The following is a 23838-nucleotide window of genomic DNA, read 5'->3' on the forward strand; positions in this document are numbered from 1 at the left end:
ACAAAATATATGCCTATATATTTTGGTGCTATTGTAAATTTTGATTATTCTTTGCTATTTTATATAAGACCAGAAGTGATTTTTGTCTTTGTGTCCTGTGATTTTGCTGAATTTACTTATTAGTTCTAATAGCTTTTTTTGTAGTTTCTTTAGGATTGTTTTATATGATCATGTCACCTAAAATAAAGACAGTTTTATGTCTTGTCTTCATGCCTTTTATTTCTTTTTCTTTCCTTATTCCACTGGTAGGACCTTTAGTACAATGTTGAACAAAAGCGATAAGAATGGATATTCTGGCCTTGTTTCTGTTTATACATAGAAAGCAGTGAGCCTTTTACCATTGGTAATAAATTTGATGAAGTTCCCTTCTGTTTCTCAGGCGATTTATAATGAGTGGGGCATTGATTTCTTTGAATGCTTTTTTATGTACCTACTCAAATGACCTTTGTTTTCTGTTTTATTTTACTAATATAATGAATTATATTGGTTGATTTTTCTGTTAAACCAGCTTTCCATTGCTAGGATAAATCCTGCTTGGTTACGATACTGTTCCTTTATATAGTGTTAGATTCAGTTTGCAAAAATTTTATTTTACATTGATGTTCGTGAAGGATATTTGTCTGTAGTTTTCTTTTTTGTGATGACTTTGGTTTTGGTAACAGGATAATACTGGCCTCATAAAATGAGTCAAGAAGTGTTTCTTCCTCCTTCTTTACTTTCTGAAAGAGTTTGTGTTGTATTGGTATTATTTCTTTCTTAAGCATTTGATAGGATTCATCAGTGAAGCCAGTGGGCCTGGAGGGTTTATTGTTATGAATGAAATTTTGTTAATTGGTATAGGACTATTCAAATGTTCTCTTTCACCTGGGGTCAAATTTAGTCATTTGTGTGTTTCAAGGAATTGGTCCTATTTTTAAATTTACTGGAATAAAGTTATTTCTAATTTTTCATTATTATTCTTTTAATGTCTGTAGGATCTGAAGTGATGTCTTTTCTTTCATTCTTCCTATTTTAAAAATTGAAGTATACTTGCCACATAATATATTATTTTCAGATGTACAACAGTAATTTGGTATTTGTATATATTAGGAAATGATCACCACAAAAAGTCTAGTTAACATCCATCACTACACATAGTTACAGATTATTTTTCTTGTGATGAGGACTTTTGAGATCTACTATTTTAGCAACTTTCAAATATGCAGTACAGCATTATTAACTATAGTCACCATGCTGTACATTACATCCCCATGACATTTATTTTATAACTGGAAGTTTGTACCTTTTGACCCCCCTTCATCCCTTTGATAATTTTTGCCCTTTTTCTTTTTTCCCCTGATAGACTAACTAGGTATTTATCAACTTCGTTAATCTTTTCAAGAAATCAACTTTTAGTTTCACTGATTTTCTTTCCTTTTTTTTTTTGTTCATTTTTTATTTCATAAGTTTTTTGGGGGGGCTTTATTATTTTCTGCCTTATACTTGATTTTATTTGGTCTTTTTTTCTAATTTTGGATGGAGGCATCACATCTTTAATTTTTAGATTTTTTTGTATTCTAATAAAAACATTTAAAGTTATAAATTCTGCTTTGAGCATTGCTTTAGCTGCATATCATGAATTTTGATCTTTTATTTTCATTATCATTTAGTTAAAATTATTTTCTAATCTGTTATTTCTTTGGTAGTTTATGGATTATTCGAAGTATGCTTTTATTTCCAAATATTTGGGGCTTTCCTAGTTGTCTTATTGTTTCTGATTTCTAATTTAATTCTACCTTGGGCAAATATCATTTTGTATGATTTCAGACTTTAAGTTTATTGAGACTTGTTTTATGACCCAGCATATGGTCTCTCCTGACACACAGACCATGTACACTTGAAAAGAATATGTATTTTACCATAGCCATAGTTGGGTATAGTAGTATGTAAATAGAAGTTAAGTCAAGATGATTAATAGTATTGTACAGATATTCTTTGTTTTTACTGATTTTTTTCTGTTATTTTTGGGGCCTATTTCTATTATTTACAGAGAAAGAGGTATTAAATCTCCAAATATGATTGTGGAATAGTCTATACTACTTTTTATTTTTTTAATTAAAAAAATTTTTTTTTATTTTTGGCTGTGTTGGGTCTTCGTTGCTGTGCGTGAGCTTTCTCTAGTTGTGGTGGCTTCTTTTGTTGCAGAGCACAGGCTCTAGGCACAGGGCTTCAGTAGTTGCAGCACGCGGGCTCAGTAGTTGCGGCATGTGGGCCCTAGAGCGCACGGGTTTCAGTAGTTGTGGCTTGCGGGCTCAATAGTTGTGGCTCGCAGGCTCTAGAGCACAGGCTCGGTAGTTGTGGCACACAGGCTTAGTTGCTCCGCGGCTTGTGGGATCTTCCTGGACCAGGCCTCGAGCCCGTGTCCCCTGCACTGGCAGGTGGATTCTTAACCACTGCACCACCAGGGAAGTCCCATATACTACTTTTAATTTTCAATTTTTGCTTCATTTAGACATTTATAATTTTTTGTCTTCCTTGTTAATTGATCCTTTTATCTTAAAATCTACCGCATTTGATATTACTGTAGCCAGTGCCATCTTATGCTTTCTGTTTACATGGGATATCCTTCACCATCCATTTACTTCCAGTCTGTCTGTGTCTTTATTTTTAAAGTGTGTCTCTTGTAGACAGTGTATAGTTCTTCCTTTAAAAAAAAAATCACTGCTGACCATCTCTGTCCTTTAATTGAAATGTTTGGTCCATCTACTAAATGGGGTGGAGGAAGACTATCAACTCAATACCATTTAAACTGCTTCCTTAGAATAAGGTTTTTCTTATCACACTGGTAGTCTGTATTTAGGCCACTCGCTGTGTGAGGTCTGAATTGAGGGATTTTTCCTTCTTTCCTGTGACTAACATGGTTTAAGTTAGTCAAGTTAGACGGTTTTCTGTTTTGTCTTTCTTTGTCTAGGGCAGACAGTTCACTTCCTTGCTAAGGGTGTTAAGAGTTTCTTGTTGGAGTCCTCTTACTGGGCATGCCCTAGGCTTTGTCCTTTGTTCTTCAAACAAGAAGCTCAAGTTCTCTAGTTGTTTCTATGCCTATATCTCAGTTTCAGCCCAAACATCTATTTTTGCCTTTGTGGATTTATTTTACTTTCTTACCAACTCAGTAATATATTAGGTGCCTTTGTGCAAATTAGAAAAAACACCCAGGCAAGTATAGTATGCTAGTATGGTGAGTAGAGTACAGGCTGGATTTCAGTCCCCGCTTGTCCCTTCAGTTCTTTTTGTAGATATGTGGTTGCCCTGTAAGCCTGTCTTATAGTGTTTTGGGTTTTTTTTGCCTGATGACACAATGGCAGCCTTATATAATATCTTTTCTGATTCATTTTTTATATTAATTCAGATTATGTTATAATTTACTTCATGTTTTACCAACTACGTATAAAAATCACATTTTTTGTTTTTGGTTTTATATCACAATTAGTGTTTGCTTCTTTAAAAGTAAAGAATTAATAGTAACTTTCACTTCAGTGTGGTCAACTACATGCTCTGAAAGGCGTTTGAGCTGCAAACAGTCAGATCCTGCATTGCTTGGCTTGAAATAAGTATATGAAATTTCTGAGGTTCCTACTCCTCCAGTCTGCTCTCCTCCACTTCTCTGTCCCTCTCTCTTCTGACTACTTCCCCCTCAAAAAATGAACTTCAACCAGAATGAACTGGTGGGTAGCAAACAAGGACAAAAAAGGCAGTGTTGCCTTTAAAGGCAAATTATCAATGATTAAATTGGTGGCAAAGCCTTAGGCTAGTAGCAAAGTCAGTGTACTGAACTTGGGATTCTTATATTAAGTTGGGCCCTTGAGAGGGGATATAGTGGTCTGAAACTGGTAGATCCCCTTGCCTTCCAGCAAAAAAGTAAATAAAATCTTCTTTAAAGAATAGCAACCATACTTTAGTGCCTTAAGAATCCTGCAGATTAAGAGCAGTCAATTAACTCTTCATGACTTAAAAAATAACCAGCACACAAACAACAAAACAAGATACCATGACTGAGCACTAACAAAAACAGTGAATGGTTTATTTGATTTAGATCTCCTCAAGGACTTAAGATATTGGAATTTTATAGGAATATAAAATAATTATGTATGAAATGTTTAAAGGAAAAAGTTAGAACTACAGGTGAGCAAACAAGAGAATGAAAAATGACCAGGCAGATTGAAGAAGACTCAAATGAAACTTATTATTGAAAAAAATATTTTTTGTGATCTAAAATTTAATGTATTTGTTAAACAGTAAATTAGAGCCTGCTGAGGAAAGAATTAGAAAATTGGCAGTTAGATTTGAAGAAATTTTTAAGAATGTGAGGAAACAAGGAAAGTAACTGTTTTTTGTTTTTTTTAAAAAAAACTGGTGAAGGATTTAGTTTTTTAATTTTTTTGGCCGCACCTCACGGCACGTGGGAATCTTTGTTCCCCGACCAGGCATCAAACCTGTGCCCTCTGGAAGTGTAAGCATGGAATCTTAACCACTGAACCACCAGGCAAGTCAAAAGTAACTATTACAAGACAAGTTAAAAGATGGAATGAAGAGGTCAGATATGTCAGGTTGGATCCCAGAAGACAGAATAGAGAGAATGGAACAGAAGCAATAATGGAAAACATTCTTTCTGAGAAATTTTTAGAATTAATGAAAGACATGCATCTGTCAATACAGCAAATCCAAAATGTACTAGTCAAAAAAACCAGCAGTTTAGTCAAACTGTGTAGCTCTGAAGACAGAAAATCTCAAAAGCAGCTTAAAGAGTGTAAAACAGACCGAAAAACTCACTTCTCAACAGTAAAAATGTAAGCCAGAAGATTGTGGAATATTATTCTCAAAAAATTGAGTCAAAGTAATGGCCATCGTATAACTGTATGTCAGAAAAAGTATCTTTCATGAACAAAGATACTGAAACCACTTCTGGACAAGGGAAAACAGAATTTTTACTACCAGTAGATCTTTACTGAGGTTCTTTATTAAAAGTTTTCATTAAACTTTCTAAAGATTATTTTTCAGGAAGAAGGGACGTGATTCCAGGAGGAAGGAAAGGAACACACAGAAATTGGTAAACACACAAATCTTAACAAACATAGCCTTATATTTTTAAAAAAGTTATTGTTTTTAACTTGTGAAATTAAAAAAGAAACTACCATAAACAGTAGTACACGAGAGAGGGATGTGATAAGAATTAAAATTGTCTTAATGCCTTGTTTTATTTTGGAAGAGAATTAAGATGGTAAAATTTCAAGAGTAACAAAAGTGTAAGATATGTGATTAACTTCCATCACACAGTAGAGGAAAAATAATGAAATAGGTAAACAAGCAAACTCAGTGTTTTAAAAAGCCAAGAAAAGAGAGACAAAAAGAAAGACAGTAATAGAAAACAAAATAGTAGGAGCATTCCACATACATTATTAATCTAATAAACATAAATGAATTAAATTTACAATTAAGCCAGATTATAAAGTTGAATATTTAAAAAAATATTCCAGTGAGCCAAATGCCCATTATAAGAGACATACTCGGGGCTTCCCTGGTGGCACAGTGGTTGAGAGTCTGCCTGCCGATGCAGGGGACACGGGTTCGTGCCCCGGTCTGGGAGGATCCCACATGCCGCGGAGCGTCTGGGCCCGTGAGCCATGGCTGCTGAGCCTGCGCATCCGGAGCCTGTGCTCTGCAACAGGAGAGGCCGCAACAGTGAGAGGCCCGCGTACCACAAAAAAAAAAAAAAAAGACATACTCAAACCTTTAAAACATAGAAAGTTGAAAGTAAAAGGATAAAAAAAAATGTGCTGTGTAAATACGATCCTAAAGGAAGTTGGGGTGGTTATATTAATATCAAACAAGACTGTAAGATAAAAAGCATTACTAGAACTGGAGATAATCGTTTGTATACTAAGGAGGTATAACAATTTCAAATATCTAGTACCTTGAAATAGTCTGAAAACGTCAAGCGAAGAATGGTGATCCTGTGGGAGAAATTGACATATGTACCATTATAATGAGGAGTTGCAGTACATTTCTGCAAATTATTGTTGATAGATATGGAAATCAAAAGGATTTGAACAATATAATTAACAGACTTTATTGAATTGATGTATATAAAATGCTGGAACCAACAATTAGAAAATATTAATAGGACATGTGGCATGTTTTTAAAGGAATTGACCAAGAAGAACAAAGCTAGAGTCATCATGCTTCTTGACTCTAAACTATATTACAAAGCTATAGTGATCAAAACAGTATGGCATTGGCATAGAAACAGATACATAAATCAGTGGAACAGTATAGAGAGCCCAGAAATAAACCCATGTCCACATGGTCAGTTAATATATGACATAGAGCTAAGAATATACAATGGGGAAAGGACAGTCTCTTCAATAAATGGTGTTGGGAAAACTATATAGACACATGCAAAAGAATGAAACTGGACCCCTATCTTACACCATACACAAAAATAACACCATACACAAAAATAACTCAAATCGAAAAGACTTGAACATAAGACCTGAAACCATAAAACACCTAGAAGAAAACATAGGTAGTAAGCTTCTAGACATTGGTCTTCGCTGTGATATTTTGGACTTGACACCAAACGCAAAGGCAACAAAAACAAAAATAAGTAAGTGGTAAGTGGGACTACATCAAACTAAAAAGTTTCTGCACAGCAAAGGAAACCATCAGCAAAATGAAACGGCAACCTACCAAATATGAGAAAATATTTGTAAGTCACATATCTGATAAAGGGCAAATATCTAAAATATGTAAAGAACTCACAGAGCTCAATAGCAAAAAGATAAACAGCCCAATTAAAACACGAGCGGGGGATCTGAATAGCTATGTTTCCAAAGAAGACATATGAATGGCTTTCAGGTACGTGAAAAGGTGCTGAACATCACTGATTCTCAGGGAAATGCAAATCAAAACGACCATGAGATATCACCTCACACCTATTAGAATAGCTGTTATCTTAAAGACAAGATATAACAACTGTTTGCAAGAATGTGGAGAAAAGGGAACCCTGTGCACTGCTGGTGGGAATGTAAATTGGTATAGCCAATATTGAAAACAATATGGAGGGTCCTCAGAAAGTTAAAAACAGAACTACCATATGATCTAGCAATTCCACTTCTAAGTATTTGAAGAAAATGAAAATACTAACTCAAAAGGATATCTACACTCCCATGTTCATTGCAGCCTTGTTTACAATAGTCAAGACATTGAAGCAACCTAAGTATCCATTGCTGGAGGAGTGGATAAAGAAAATGTGGGGGGGGTGTGTGTGTGTACACATAAACATATGTATGTAAAATTATTATACATTATATATATATATAGTATATAAGGAATATTATTCAATCATGAACATCTTGCCATTTATGACAACACGGATTGACCTTGAGAGCATTTTAAGTGAACTAAGAGAAAGACAAATACTGTATGATTTCATTGTATGTGGAATCTGAAAAACAAAACAAAACAAACTCATAGATACAGAGAACAGATTGGTGGTTGCTGTGGTAGTGTTGGGGAGTGGGTGAAATGGGTAAAGATGGTCAAAAGGTATAAACTTCCAGTTATAAAATAAATAAATCATGAAGATGTAATATACAGCATGGAAACTATAGTTAATAATACTGTATTGCATATTTGAAAGTTGCTGAGAGTAGATTTTGAAAGTTCTCACCACAAGAAAATAAAATTTGTGACTGTGTGGTGATGGATGTTAACTAGACTTATTGTGGTGATCATTTCCCAATACATACAAATATCAAATCATTTTGTTGTATACCTGAAACTAATATATTTCAATTATATCTCAGTTTTAAAAAATTAAACAAGTATTAGTACATAAAGCAAGTCTCAACAAATTTCAATGACAGTATCATAGAGTCCAGATTTTCTTACCAATTTGCGATTAAATTAAAACCAACCTGTAAAAATTACAAATTCCATAAAGTTGGTAATTTTATAAACATACTTCTGAGTAATTATGGAGTAAAAGAAGAAGTCTTAAGGAAATTAAAAAACAAAGAAAAGTGGAAATACAACATGTTTGGAATTCAGTAGGAAATTTATTTCACAAAAACAAGAAAGGCTGAAATGTGACTTAAGCATCCAAGTTGAGAGGTTAGAATGAGAGGAGCAGATCAAACCCAAAGAAAGGAGAAAGAAGGGAACAAAGAGCAGAAATTAAGGAACTAAACAACAAAGATTCAGTAATATCAAAAAAATCAAGAGTTAATTCTTTAAAAGTACTAATAAAATTGACAAACCTCTCATGAGATAAGAAGAAAAGAGAATTCACAAATAACATTAGGATCAAGAGGGGAAATACAATTACAGATACAGCAGAGGTTTAAAAGATAAAATTATACATAGTATTTTTTGAAGTCAACAAATTAGAAAACTCGAAATTAGTAAATTTCTAGAAAAATAACTTAAAATCAACACAAGATTTTTTTTAAAAATACCAGAAGTCGAAGAAGATATTTTCAACACATACACACACACTAACCCAAGTAAGGATCTAGAAGAACCTGGAAATAAATCCTAGAAATCAATAAAACAAGCAATTCTTTAGGGAAATGATCAATAGATACAAATAAGCATGTCACTACTCATAAGAGAAAGGGAAATCAAGGCACATGAGATACCATTTTACTTCCAGTAGATTGGCAAAAGTAAATCTTACAGGAGAATGTAGATCAAAGGGAATTTTTACATCCTTCTGGTAGGAATATAAAGTATAGTCACTTGGAAGTAGACTGGAAATCACTTTGGTGTTATCTTGAAACGTGGAACATTTGAATACCTTCTGACCTGGCATTTCCACTCTTAGATATGTCCTTTAGAAAAGCTCTTCTAAACAAGAGGACATGGCATGAGAATGTTCATAGCCTTAATGTTATTAAAGGCAAAAAAATGGAAAAAGCTCAAATGTCCATCAACATGAAAATGGATAAACAGATCATAATATAGTTATACAATGGAGTATTATATAACATTAAAAAATGAACTACAGATATACTTAAAGATGAATTTCAGAAATAATTAGTGGGGGAAAAAAAAATTTTTCAGAAAGCTATATATAGTATGAAATGCTTAGTAAAGCCCCAAAACAAGTGAGACTAAAAATATATTGTATAAGAATGTATCTGTAAGTGATAAAACAAAAAGATGTCAAGAAAATAGTAAGCATCAAATACAGTCATGGTTACTTCTAGGGTGCAAGGTAAGGGGGGATGCTAGGTTCGGGGTATGGAGATAGGTGTGACAGTATTGGTAATGCCTTGGTTGTTAAATTGGATAGGGGGTTCACAGGAGTTTGTTTTATCATACAGTCATCCCCCTGTATCTAAGGTTTCTGCACTTGCTAATTCAACCAACCACAAAAAATATTCCCCCCAAAATAAAATTCCAGAAAGTTCCAAAAAGCCAAACTTGAATTTGCCATGTGCCAGCAACTGTTTACTTAGCATTTACATTGTATTTACAACTCTTTACCTAGACTTTACATTGTATTAGGTTTATAAGTAATCTAGAGATGATTTAAAGCATATGGAGGTTACGAATAGGTTATATGCAAATACCGTGCCATTTTATATAAGGGACTTGAGCATCTGCAGATTTTTGTATCCATAGGGATCCTGGAAATAATCCCCTGTGGATACTGAGGGAAGACTGTACTTTACATACATTACATATATTCGTTCATATGTATCAAATATTAGTTACAGTGTAAAAAGATTCAGTTGTAAAATCAAAGACTTGTTTTCCTACAAAAGGGTATTGGAAGAAAGTATAGCTGTTCTAAGATACATGAATGGAATTAATTGAAATGTAATCATTTATTGGTATTAAATAGACCTATCTATTGAATAAAATGTCAGACCTGATTCTTTTTTGTTTTTTTTGGTTTTTTTGGACTGCGTTGGGTCTTCATTGCTGCGTGCAGGCTTTCTCTAGTTGTGGCAAGCGGGGGCTACTCTTTGTTGCGGTGCGCGGGCTTCTCATTGGAGTGGCCTCTCTTGTTGTGGAGCATGGGCTCTAGGCGTGCGGGCTTCAGTAGTCGTGGCGCGTAGGCCCAGCAGCTGTGGCTCACGGGCTCTAGAGCGCAGGTTCAGCAATTGTGGCGCACAGGCTCAGTTGCTCTGCGGCATGTGAGATCTTCCTGGACCAGGGCTCGAACCCACGTACCCTGCATTTGCAGGCGGATTCTTAACCACTGCGCCACCAGGGAAGCCCCAGACCTGATTCTTGACTAATACAAATTCAGGGAGTTTTTGTAGTTGTAGTTTTAATAAAACATCATTTCAAAGTTTCTAATATAATGCCTGATACATGGAAATGTTTAATAGATATTTTTTTTCCTTTCTTCTAGTCAAAAGGTTAGTGAGAAGGAGTCTGTCTGCCCTATAAAAATATCTGTGGTCTATTAAAAAATAATTGTTTTATATTATGAAAAGTGCCTAGTGTGGTTCTAGTTTGTACTGCTGTATATGGTAGTGTTCAATTTCTTTTGTGTAAAGACTTCAGTTAGTGTTGAACAAAGAAAATTATATGCTCTCGTTATGTGTGCTTTAATTTAATGCTTAATGGCTTTTAATGTTACAAAATAAGTTTATTATTATATTATGATCTCACTTGTATTATATTGTCTTGCTCTTCCATATTCGTGGTGATATGGTCATGGTTTACGAAAAGAATAATCCCTAAGAAATAGATCGTTAACAGTAGTTAACGATTACTTGTGATCTAGGGTAATGACTGATTTCTTTGGGATTATTGCAGTTATAAACCATAATTACAGATTATTACAGCAATAATTATTTTGTTAAAGGAAAAAATGTTCTGTCCTTGAACAGCTGCTGAACAAGTGCCCTGAACATTTCAGAATAAATCGAAAAATGAAAAACTATAATGGAAATGTAATCTAAGATGAGATTTTTTAAATAAAATTATAGATATGAAACTCATGTATAGGATATTTAAATTTCTAAATGCAATTTAGATTTATGGCTTTACATGGTTCTTTAAACTTTGTGGATATAATTCCGTAACCAATGTAACTTTTTAACATCTATTATTCTAAATGCTGTAACTCCAATATTCTAGAGTTTTAGGGTAAGGTTTAATGTGTATGAGAAATATCACTCATTCAGTGAAATAGGAAAATTGTATTTGATAGATTAATTAAAATGCCTTTATATTTCATTGCATTGTTCATTTCTAACACTAATCCTAATTTATTCAGTTAGTAGTTGTTAATTTTTAGGGTTAAAAATTCCTGCTTTTTTGTCTCGTACAATAGAAATCACTGCTTTCTAAAACAGGGAAAGAGTAAATATACATCCTACTTCTCTCTGAATAAACTTCCATTCAAAATTTACCATAATTTTAGAAAAAATGCTCACAATTGATCACATGCTATCTTTGCATAGCATTCTTTGATATCAAAGCCTTAATTTCAAGGTCACAAAATAAAATGAATTAAAGAATAAAAAATTAAAATTTGAGAAATTCTTGTCCTATATTTAGTATTTATTATTAGACAGTGATACTCATCACACTGCATTGAAAAATCATCTTTTCAATTTTCTCTCTCTCACCAGGTTCAACCTGTTGGGCATAGGGTCTCTTTCTCCCTTCTCACCCTGCCTTATACATATTTAGTTATATCCCAGTGGACAGAACATGGCACATAGTAGATATTCAGCAAATGAATCTTGAGGGTTTTTTTCAGTTCAGGGTTTTTGTTTGTAGACACAGCTAACTGTAAGTAGCTTTAATTGCGAAAAGCCTCTTTGGTAGAGAGGGAAGAACTTAAAAATTCTTAAATATTGTGTGACTTCATTTTCTTGAGCAGCTTGAAAGTAAAACTTAGAATGGACATATAAATATTCCATATTGATATGTTTTATGGCTTTTGTAGCTATGATATAGAAGAACTAAAAACAGTATAGCTATTTAATAATAATAGCCAACATTTAGTCAGCCCTTGTAGCAGGAATTATTATGAGTACTTTACATGCAGAATACCATTCAGTGCTGTCAGAAGCCTATGAGCCAATTATTATTAGCATTTCATATTTATAAATGAGGAAATTAAAACCAAAAAGATTGAATAACAAGCATAATAAATAGTAGAGGCAGAATTTGAATCCAAGTTGTGCTCTGGGTGGCTAAATTGTATTGCCTCCATTTTTAAATATTGATCTTCCAACAGAGAAATATAAAAGTTACATGTATAATCAGCGTCTGTTTTCAAGATGGCTTGTTTTATGAAGAGCTAGTAGGCAGATGTTTCTACATTTACATTAGTTACAAACTCCAAAAGTAAGTTTGCTTATTTTAAATTCAGCTATTCAACAAATGTTAGTTTCATGTGTCACATATACTTGGTTTTAGGGTGGCTGGTTTGGGAATCAAAAGAAGTGTGAATGCCCTAGAAATGATGCCAAAGGGAGATGCAGTCTCATCTGTAGTAAAAATGTGGGAGACAGGTGGAGAACAGTCAGGATTAGGAATTAAAATGTATTAAATAAACACTTAAGAGGTTGTTGGATCATCAAGGTCTGTCTAGCTGATTGACCACTGTGGTGTTCAAGTACTTCCTTTAATCAGTCTTGAGAGGAAGTGGTACATATCTCATAATGGTATGAGAATGGACTCTTGGAAATCCATTGCCTATATTTGAATCATATACTTCTTAACAGGGATTTGTGACACTAAATAAATATAGGTACAGATAGTACATATAATGTTTAAAATAGTACTTAGTGCATGTTAAGTACTATTTAAATGTTTACTATTTTTAGTAATAGTGAAGCTTACTTTAAGCAAAATTAGTATCTAAGAATCTAAATAGATAAAATATATAAAGAAGGTTATTATTTAGATTTAAATAATATTTTTCATTTTGAGAAATAATTTGCAGTAACATATTTTTAAAATCATGACTCTCATAGGCAGGTAAGTTATTATACTACATTCACCAAAGATTATGGTCACAATGTTTTAGATTCGTATCAATTATATAAAATGTGTATGCCCCACACACATTGGAGCACAATCTATTGATGATAACCTTTGTAAGATTCTGAGAAATACAGTCAATTCTCCTTATTTGGTATTTAATGTTCTATAAAGTTTCTGTGAACACTGAATTAGCAAATATTAAACCATTGCTCTTAGGGGAAATACAACTTGGGTTCCTGCAGGCTTCTGGTCACATTTTCATCAACTGATCAACATATAACCTTGTGTTATGTATTCTTGCTTAAAGATACTTTACATTAATATATATCATTGATTTGTTAACATTGAACTCACAGCCAACAGCACTACAACCCATGCCTGGACGAAGCTTAACACGTGTTATTTTCTCTACAAGGTACATAATAGCTTTTTTTTTCACTTAGGAACACTAGGCAACACATTAGCACTACTCTTGTTGACTATTTTAAACAGTAAAATTATAAACAAGGAGCACAAAAGTGAAAAAACAATGTGATACCAAAAGGATACCAAAAAGGGATACTTAGCTGTTTATAGTATGAGAGATGAAACAAGAAAGCAGATTGTTGCTTTGTTTTACCTGATCTTGGAATGTGAACATTGGGCAACTTAAATTATTTGCTGTTCTGCATCTGTCCATGAATGATCACAAGTATTGATTTGGGGGATTACAAATAAATTTTACTAAGTAGATGAATTTGCAAATAGCAGGCTAGACTAGATCATACCTTGCATTGAATGTGCTTTAAGAAGCTGCTTTTATTTAAGCAATAGAAATGTAAGTACCGTTAACATTCATTTTTAATAACAACTCCACATTTTAATGTTTACTAAATTGATAATAAGCTGTTAACTTCTTCTTGCCTGGTTCATGCTGTATTTTCTATGTAATGATTTCTTAATTCAATAACCCATGCCTGTTTGATGACTTATGTATGCCAGGCACTGTTTCAGGCTCTGTATATGCAATAGACAACCAAACAGAAAAAATAACAGCTGTCATGCAGTGTACATTCTATTGGAATAGACAAGTAACAAAGCAAGATAAATAATAAAATATATATTATGTTAGAAAGTGATAAGTAAAATTTAAAAAAATAATGAATCAGGAAAGGTGGATATGAAATGTTGGCAGATTGTATTCTGGTTATCTTTTGCCCAAAACTTAGTGGTTTATCAAATAACAATTTTATTCTTATCTCTCATTGTTCTCTGGGATTGATAAGTTTCAACTGGATGGTTCTCCTTTGGTGTCTTTCAGGCGCTGTAATCAGGTGACAGCTGCAGCTGACATCACCTGAATGATTCTTTACTCACAAGTCTGTTCTCTTTGCTGGAATATTTGATGAATGGGCTATAGTTGGGCATTTCTCTCTCCATGTAGTCTCTCTATATGGCTAGCCTTTAGGTCTCAGGGTATGTGGTCTTCTTACATGGTGAATGGCTTCCCCTAAGTGAACATTCCCTGAGAGACTGGAGGAAGCTGCCAGTTCTCTTAAAGGCTAAGCCCAGTGCTGGAATAAGTGTCACTTCTACCATATTCTTTTAGTCAAAGCAGTCACAGTCCAGCCCAGACTTACGAAGGATTGGAAAAATAGACTTCACTTCCTGATGGCAATTGCATACATGGAGGGAAGGAATTGATGGGTATCTTGAAGACACACTACCTTAGTCTAGGTATTGAAAATTGATAGGATAGCTGTGTAAGACCTGACTGAGAAGGTGCATTCAAAGTGAGACTAGTCAACATGGTTGTATCTTTTTGCAGGTACATTAAGCTGTGTGAGGATAGGCAAAGGGTAGGTGGAGAATTGGATTTAAACAATTACGGTTTTGTAAGATGCATATGTCAGAGGAGGAGAGAAGTTGACATTGTATGCAAGACAGAGATTATAATGATAGACAGTAGAACTGGAGGTAGGTAAGCATGGTAGAGAAGACATGAAGGGTGTAAGAAAGTGAAAAAAATGGCAGATCCCAAAAAACTATTAGAACTAACAAAAGAGTAACAAAGTTGCAGGATACAAGATCAATAGACAGAAATCAACAGTGGGTTTATATATTTTCAATGAACAATCAAAAATGAAGATAACAGGTCCACTTACAATAGCATTTAAAAGAATAAACTACTTAGGTAAAAACTTTACAAAAGAAGTGTTAAGTCTTGTACACTGACACTGTAAAACATTATTAAATCAAATATCTAAATAAATTGGAAGACATCATGGTCATGGTTCAGAAGACTTAATATTGTTAAGAAGGCAGTATTCCTCAAATTGACTTAATGGATTCAGTGTAATCTCTGTCAAAATCCCAACTGGCTTCTTTTCAGGAATTGGCAAGCTGATCCTTAAATTAATGTGGAAATCCAGAAGACCCAGGATATCCAAAGTAATCTTGAAAAAAAAAAAACAAAGTTGAAAGACTCACACTTCCTGATTTCAAAATATATGACAGAGCAATAGTAATCAATAGTAATGTGGTATTGATGTAAAGGTAGACACTAGATCAATGAGATGTAGTTGAGAGTTCAGGTATAAACCCTCCAATTTGTAATCAGTTGATTTTTGACTCTGGTAGGAAGACAGTTCAATGACAGAAGGATTGTCTTTTCAACAAATGGTGCTGGGACAGCTGGATGTCTGCATGCAAAAGAATGAAGTTGGAACCCTATATCCTACCATACACAAAAAATTAAAATGAATCATAGACCTAAATGTAAGAGTTAAAGCTATGAAACTCTTAGAAGAAAACATAGGACTAAATCTTCATGACTTTGGGTTGGGCAATGGTTTCTTAGATTTGACAGCAAAAGCTGAAATAACAAAGGAAAAATTAGCATTATGTACCACATGAGAATTTAACATTTCTGTGCGTCAGAGGACACCATGAAGAAAATGAAAACAACCCACAGAATGGGAGAAAATATTTGCTAATCATATGTCTGACAAGAGACTTGTATCTAGAATATATAAAGAACTTTTACAACTCAATAATAAAAATGATACATAGCCCAATTTTAAACTGAGCCAAGGATTTAAATAGACATTTCTCCAAAGAAGACATACTTATGCCAGATCACATAGCAGATTGGTAGAGCTGGGATTCATAGTTGTATCTGGCTCTAAAACGTGTCATTTTCACTATTATACTACCTTGGTGAACTTAAAATCCAACTCTTCGCTCTGTCAAGAACTGAGTTCATAGTAGTTTATCACTTGTTTGGAAGAACTTTTGCTAATTTTAGAATATCGGGAAAAATAAGCTTTATTTCTGTCAATACTTTCTAAACGATTTTTTCCTTGTTATATATTAGGACGTCTTGCCTGGCTGGTATACTTGGTTGGGACAGTTGTTGGAGGAAGATTAACATATACCAGTACAGATGAACATGATGCTATGGATGGAGAATTATCCTGTCGGTAAGTAGTAGCCATGTAACTTACAGAAATTTACTAAGTACTTAGAAATTTAGTTACTGGGCTGCTATTATGAGCTAAAGCATTTTGTACTTGGCCTTTTGGAGAAGGTATTATTTTCCTTTTTACTAATGAGAAAACCAAGGCTTAAGTGATTTGTAAAAGGCATATCTCTAATAAGTAGTATAGTCAAATATATTCATATGAATAATATGAGTAAGCTGGTTTTCCATATATTTTAATTCACTTTTAATAACATCTTTCTTTATAACAAAGTAATACATGTTTTTGTTGAACACTAAAGATTTAAATGAAAAGAAAGTTATATATTAATTTGGAAATAACTACTGTCATTTGGTAAAGATCTTTGAGTCTTTAATTAATGTTTGAGAGTATATGTACATTACATGTGTATTTCTCAACTTTTTTTCAAAAATAATTATACTATAATATTGTTTTGTAAACTAAGATGGGGATACTAGTACTATATCTAATTCATTTTGGGCTGTTATAAGGATTAAATAAGTTAATAATTTAAAAATAATTTTAAAGTGCTTAGGACAATCAATGCCTGGCAAATAGTAAGCACTATATTACCAAAAAAAACCTCCAAAATAATTCTTTTTTAAAAACTCAAACATAATAATTATTTATAAACATTTTATCTAGACATGACATATTCTAAGCTATACCATAATTTAAATAGGTCCTTGCTTTGGGAATTGTAGGTTGTTTCTCAATTTTTCCTTATTATAAATGTGAATATTCTTTTAGCTATATCTTTATGTAGATCAAAATAATTTTATTAGAGTTAGGTCCTAAAAGCTAAATAGCTGGTTGAATAGTATATAGCACTTTAAAGACTTTCAATACACATTACCAAATGGCCTTCTGGAAAAGTACCAGTTTTATCCTCTGAGCCCAAAGGCCATGAGAGGCTATTGGTTTTTTTTTTTTTTGCAGTTGAACACTAGGTGGTAGGATTCTTATCTTTGCCAGTTCATAGGTAACTGATGTCTCATTTTAATTTGTATTTCTTTGTTTACAAGTGGTGTCAAACATTCTTTTCCATTCCTTTTCTTGCCATTTCTATTTTCTCTTTGTGATTTTTTATTATATGTAGATTGCATCATTCACCTGGTTTTCTTTTATGATTATATTTCCTAATCTATCCGTAAGAACTCAGTATATATCAGTATATATCAAAGATTGTAATATTTTGCTATTCATTTTGCTATTCATTTTCTCCATATGTTTTAATTTGTTTTAGAAATTGCTTTTTTTCTGGCTTTAAACATTTATATATTAAGATCTATGAATTTTTTCTCTCATACTTTTTTCAGTGCTCATGTTTAGGAAGGTTGTTCCACACCTGGATAATAAAAATATTCTGCTATATTTTCTCCTGGATCTTTTATGGTTTCAGCTTATATTTAATTTTTAATATATCCGACATTTATTTTGTTATGTACTTTTTTGAAAATTTCCAAGTGTTAACCAGTTAATGTCAAACCCCACCCTCTACTGATTTGAAATGCTGCATGTATCTTACACAAAATTCTCATGTCTTTTTCTAGGCCTTTCATTCTTCTCCACTGATCTTGGAAGTCTATTAGTACACCACTATCACCCTCCTGAAGTCTTTAGTATGATATTCTCCCTCATTATTATTCTTAAATATATTCCTAACTGTTTAATAAATTTGTTGCCATTTTGAATAGAGATTTCTCTCTCATTTCATACCCTTTTTAACCTTTAAACTACCTCATTTCAATGAAATTTGAATCTGAATGGAACATAAATATTTTTAGTTTTTCTTAAGATTTATTATTTCCAATATCAAACCACTTTAAAATATGACTGGGGCATTCTCAAAATGCTTTGATTAATTTTTTTTTTTTTTTTTTTTTTTTTGCGGCACGCGGGCCTCTCACTGTTGTGGCCTCTCCCGTTGCGGAGCACAGGCTCCGGACGCGCAGGCCCAGTGGCCATGGCTTACGGGCCCAGCCACTCCGCGGCATGTGGGATCCTCCCGGACCGGGGCACAAACCTGTGTCCCCTGCATCGGCAGGTGGACTCTCAACCACTGCGCCACCAGGGAAGCCCTGCTTTGATTAATTTTAAACCAAGTGAACAATTTACTTCTGTAACATCTTTTAATATTACATATTCAGTAAAGTTTTTGCTATAGTTAGTTCGATTTTTTTTTTAATGTTTTCATCATCAAGTAGAGAATTTCCCACTGGCACTATTTTCCTGAAAAATATATATAATAGGAAATAAACAAAAGTATCTGCCAAGTAGAAAATTTTAATTTTTTCTTTAAGCAGCAAACATATTTAGCTCTAAGTAAGATTTGTTTTGTGTTTAGCCTGTTTTCCCTAGGAAACGAAGTCTTAGTTGAAGTTTATGGGCTAAGATTTTTTTGTGGGGTGGGGAAAAGGATACATTTTCAGGGAAGAAAGAGTGAAGGAAAAGTGAGTAAAAGATAAAACAGGTTATGTGTTGATTAGTTGATGAAAATATTGTGACCAGAGTTCCTCGGGAACCTATTCCTGTATTACCTCTAGGAGCAGTGGTTCAGTATTTGCTAATTCAGTTTTTATGGCCATTTTACAGCACATAACTACCATAAATAATGAGAATCAACTATAGAAGGTGGTGCATTACACACCTGGTTGCTCACTTTTACAGGTTTCCCCAGAGACCACATGGAACAGCTGTGCTTCAAAGCAGTCCATCTTGGTGGGGGGCGGGGGGAGGACGGGGACTGAGGGCAAGTGGTTTATATGTTCACTTATTTCTGCATCCCATTTTTAGTGGTTGAAATCTACTCCCGGAGTGTATAACTTTTCCATACTTCTTAGTTGTGTTCCCTGGCCTCTTTGAGGAGCTGCTGGGGAAGCCAGAGCTACTATTGGTCCTGTTGGTTGGAGGTAGGGGCTGGCTGGAGCTATGGTAGGCCTTTCCTCCTCCTGAGTGAGGATTTATAACTGCAGTAGCTGTGCGAGTCTTTACTGGGGCTACAAGGCAAGTGGTTGAGCCCAGGGGACAGGAGGAGAGGTGGTGGTGGGGTTGGTGGGGGGTTAAACAGGGCCGAGCAGATTCAAGGTGGGGTATGTACCAGGACTTACATAATTTGCCTAGAAAAAACATAAATATATGTGTTTTAACATACTGAGATTTTAAATTAAATAAGAATGATGTTATATGTAAAATTTTAAAATATCAATTTCACGTGGAGAAATTCCAGGTAACTAGAACTGTCATACGGTTGCCTTTTGGTGTTGTTATATGATAACCTTTTTAACTCCTGGGAGGACACTACCAAATTAGACGTTGAGGAGCTCCTGCCAAAAATCTATGTGTTATTTTATCAGAAAAAGGTTGATATTCATAAAAACTTTCAATATTGTGATAATGATATTTAAAACATATTACTTTAACATTTTTAAATATGCTGCTTTAGCTTAGCAAATAAGTATATTTGTGCTCAGGCCACACAATTCTGATTAAATAAAGATAACTTTATAATCACTTCAGTGTCATTCATCATGACCAGAATGTAAACCTCTTGAGAGATTTCCCAGGGATTTTGTCTTGTCCTGTATCCTCTCTAATTTGCTGGTGGCCGCTTCTTTTCGGTTCATTCCTCTCAGTTAGGCCACCCTCTGTTTCTGTTTCTTCATGTTGCTCTCACCTGTTCATCTCGCAATCATTCCTCATTATTCATTGAAGACTTTTGCAGCTAGCTCAGTGTTTTGCTCTCTGCCCCAAACCCTGCTGTGATATAGATGACTTCAACTTCTTTCCCATCCGGTAGTGTTGCTTCCTCTTCTCTACACAAGACACTTCCAGTGGCTTCCTGTCACACGTGAAACAAATTCCAAATTCTTGCCATAGCCCAGAGTGTACTGTGCTACTTCTCTGACCTTATTTCCTATCCCTTTTCATTCAGCTCAGCTACATACACTGACCTCCTTGCTATTATTACCAATATGTTTTCACTTTAGGGCCTTTGCGCTTCTCTTCTGCTAGGAATGCTTTCTCCCAGATGTTTATGTAGTACTCCGTCACTTCAATCAGGTCTGTACCCAGATGTCTCTACCTCTTTTGACCTCCCTATCCAAAATAACATCCTTATCCTACTTTATTTTTCTTCACAGCACTTACGTTTATTCCACTAGAATAGGGAAGTTTATTCCACTTGATGTTTATTCCACTAGAATAGGGAAGGAATAAGCTTTATCTGCTTTGTTCACTGCTGTATCTTTATCTCATCTGCCTGGCAAAACCTAAATTCTGAAGGAATTCAGAGTTTTCTCTTAATTTGTCGAGTGATAAAAGAAATTGCACACTTCTTTAGATAGGTACCATTGCCAACTAAGATATCTTTTTTTTTAACCTTAACTGAGCCCTCAGCATGGCTCAGTGATTTGTGTTATTTTAGTAATTCTTATCTTCTGACTTCCAAACACTTACTGAACTGTTTTCCTTGCATGTGTTGTCCCACATGTACCTCTAATTCAGTGACTAAACTTAAACTCATCTCTTCCATCCACTCCCGACCCTGACTCTTTGTGTGTCTCATCACTGTCCACTCAATTGCCTAGGCTTGAATCCTGGGACTTCTCCTTAACTTTTTCTTTTTTCTCTCACCAGCATCCTTATAGTCATCAAATTCTGTCACTTCTACCTTTTCTGCTTATCCCGATTAGTCCAGTTATTTCTGTTACCCTTGCTGTTTTAACTCCTGTCATCATTTGCCCGGATTCATGCTACAGTTTTATGCGGGCACCTTGTTTCCTCTCTGGCTTTCTAAAATAAAGATTTAATTATGTCTGTGCTTTGCTTAAAGTCTGCAGTGACTTTCATTGCTACTGGGATTAAAATCAATGTGATTTATCAGGCTCTTCATAGTCTGGGTCCTGCCTGTCTCAGTAGCTGCATCTCGTACCACTGACTGTCTTATAGCTGTATAGAACTTTTTTTCAGCTCTTAAATGAGCCATGCTTTCCTCCCTGCCCCCCCCCCCCGCCCCTTCCGTCTAGAAAGCTGCACATGCGTTCCCCTTTCTCTTGACACTCTCTGCTCTGTTCCATCCTAGAATGTTAGGAGCTCTCGCTAATTTCTTTGTAGTGTTTATTATAGCACTTGTCATTCCTTATTCTAATTGCTTGTTTTACTGTCTTTCCCTGCATAGGCTGTAGATTTCTGGAGGACTGGGAATATATATGTTTTGCTCAGTATTGTATTCTGAACTCCTAATACATACCTGCCATACTGTAGGCCTTCAAATATTTGTTGACTGAATAAATACTTACGGAATTGGATATTAAGGGGAATATAAAAGAACTGATTATCCAAACATTCATTTCTTTATACTTGAAATGGTGTACATATACTTGGATCAAAATTATTTAATATTTATCTTTTTATTCCCTCCATGCTCCAAAGATAATTTAAGATAAAGGTAAAAATAAATGTAGGACAATAAACTGAAACACAAGTGAATATTGTATATACAATACAAGCTTTGGTCTTATGCACTTATTAGAGGTGGCCACAGATCTTTGAAGGACACTGTGGTAGAGACTACTAGTTGTCTTGTATCTCTTCTTTCCTTCTTCTGCAGTAATAGAATACCTGAAATGTTTTGCTGGGCATTGGCCACCTGAATAAGACTAGATTTACTAGAATCTCTTGCAGCTAGGTATGGTTAAGTGATTATGTTCTGGGCAATTGAATGTAAGTGAATGTGGTACGTGTAACATATATGCACATGAGTGGAGCTGAAGAAGCCATCTTAGACCATAAAGTGATTGGGTGAGTGGAGGCAAGTGTAACAACAAGATGGAAGGAACCTGAGTCCCTGATACACCGTGGAGCACCAACTAGTCCTAGAGCATTGGCTTGAATTTTTTTTTGCTTGAGAGAAAAATAAACATCTATATTGTTTAAGCCATTGTTTTTGGATTCCAGTCACTTGCAACTGAACTTCTTGTACAACTATCAAAGCTTATTTGACAGATGGATCATGTACCCTTCTGGGAACTCTTTCCTACTCTCCTGTTGGGGATTGTTGGGGTGCCTTTGCAATTCATATCAAGCTGGTGATTTGCATTGCCTCTTAAGCAAATGTAATCACCAGCTTGATATGAGTTGTAAAGGCACCCCAACAAACTTGGCTATTGGTTTCATGTCTTCCTCAGAGTTTTGGAATGTATGTTATTAAAAGGAAATAAAAGTAAACAAGCCATTGCATAGAATCAACAAAGAACCAGGGTAAGAAAAAGGAGGTCCTACTCATAAAGAATTTAACAGCAGGATATGCTTTAAGTCACTTAAGAAATCACCTGGATCCAGAGATGAAGTTTGGTGTGTGTATCTATTTATTTAACTAAAAATTACTTCAGGAATCTGTGCATTCACAAATACACAGACTTTAAAAGTGAGGTATGTCCCTCCTTTCAAAATCAGAGAATAAACACATCTTTTTAGGAAAAACAAACAAACCTGGTTGACTCATTCTTAAATTTGATCTTTATAAGCTTTCCTTTATGAATTTTAATAGCATTAAAGATATTTAGTAAGTGAAGGTACTTTTAAATAAGTAGCTTAATTTAGGAATTAATAACTATAAAAATGGTTACCAAAATATTATTTCATAACACTTTGGCAATAAATACCAAGTTTTTTAAAGAAGTTCATTTGCTGTAACCTACACATTTTGTTCCTAGAACTCTTTGCTGGTAGGGAACAGGAGAATAATTATATTTCACTGAAATGTAAGTTTGTATTCAAAATGAGATTATTAAAATTTGGTATAGCTTTAATTTTATACAATGTTTTGGAAAGTTATTTAATAATATGAAAAAAATAATTGGGCTAGATATGTTTAGTGAGACAGTTCAATGGAATAAAATAAACGGTCCAGGAAGTAATATGAATGCATAAATAGACCTAATGTATGTGATAAGGGGGTAATTCAAATTAGTGGGCAAAAGACAGACTATACAAGAAAGAAATGGCGTTGAAGCAGCTGGGTAGCTATCTGCGAAAAAACGTTGATCCATATCTCACCAGATAGGTTCAAGGTTAATTTCAGTGTATCATACAGTTGAATGTAAAAAGATGGAACAAAAACACCTCAGATTTGGGTAAGACCTTGTTATTATATAAAATCCATAAGAGAAAAATTGGTAAGGTTTTCTGCATAAGAAAAAGAAGAAAAACATGCATGGTATTAAAAAAACACCATAGGGCTTCCCTGGTGGCACAGTGGTTGAGAGTCCGCCTGCCGATGCAGGGGACACGGGTTCGTGCCCCGGTCCGGGAAGATCCCACATGCCGCGGAGCAGCTGGGCCCGTGAGCCATGGC

General features: G+C 34.4%; 1 protein-coding gene across 9 annotated transcripts in view; it reads left to right on the forward strand.

Annotated features, from left to right (window-relative positions):
* Positions 1 to 23838, forward strand: part of RANBP17 (RAN binding protein 17) — a 316523-nt gene that overhangs the window by 55216 nt on the left and 237469 nt on the right. For all 9 annotated transcript variants that reach the window (XR_013827675.1, XM_079917450.1, XM_079917451.1 and 6 more), the window contains one exon: positions 16355 to 16460. Coding sequence is in view for 8 of the 9 variants with exons in the window: in XM_079917450.1 (XP_079773576.1) it covers positions 16355 to 16460 (106 nt within the window). In the remaining variant the exon portion in view is untranslated. The remainder of the gene's footprint in view (positions 1 to 16354; positions 16461 to 23838) is intronic.

Source organism: Stenella coeruleoalba (genome assembly GCF_951394435.1).
Source record: "Stenella coeruleoalba genome assembly, chromosome: 3".
Lineage (NCBI taxonomy): Eukaryota > Metazoa > Chordata > Mammalia > Artiodactyla > Delphinidae > Stenella > Stenella coeruleoalba.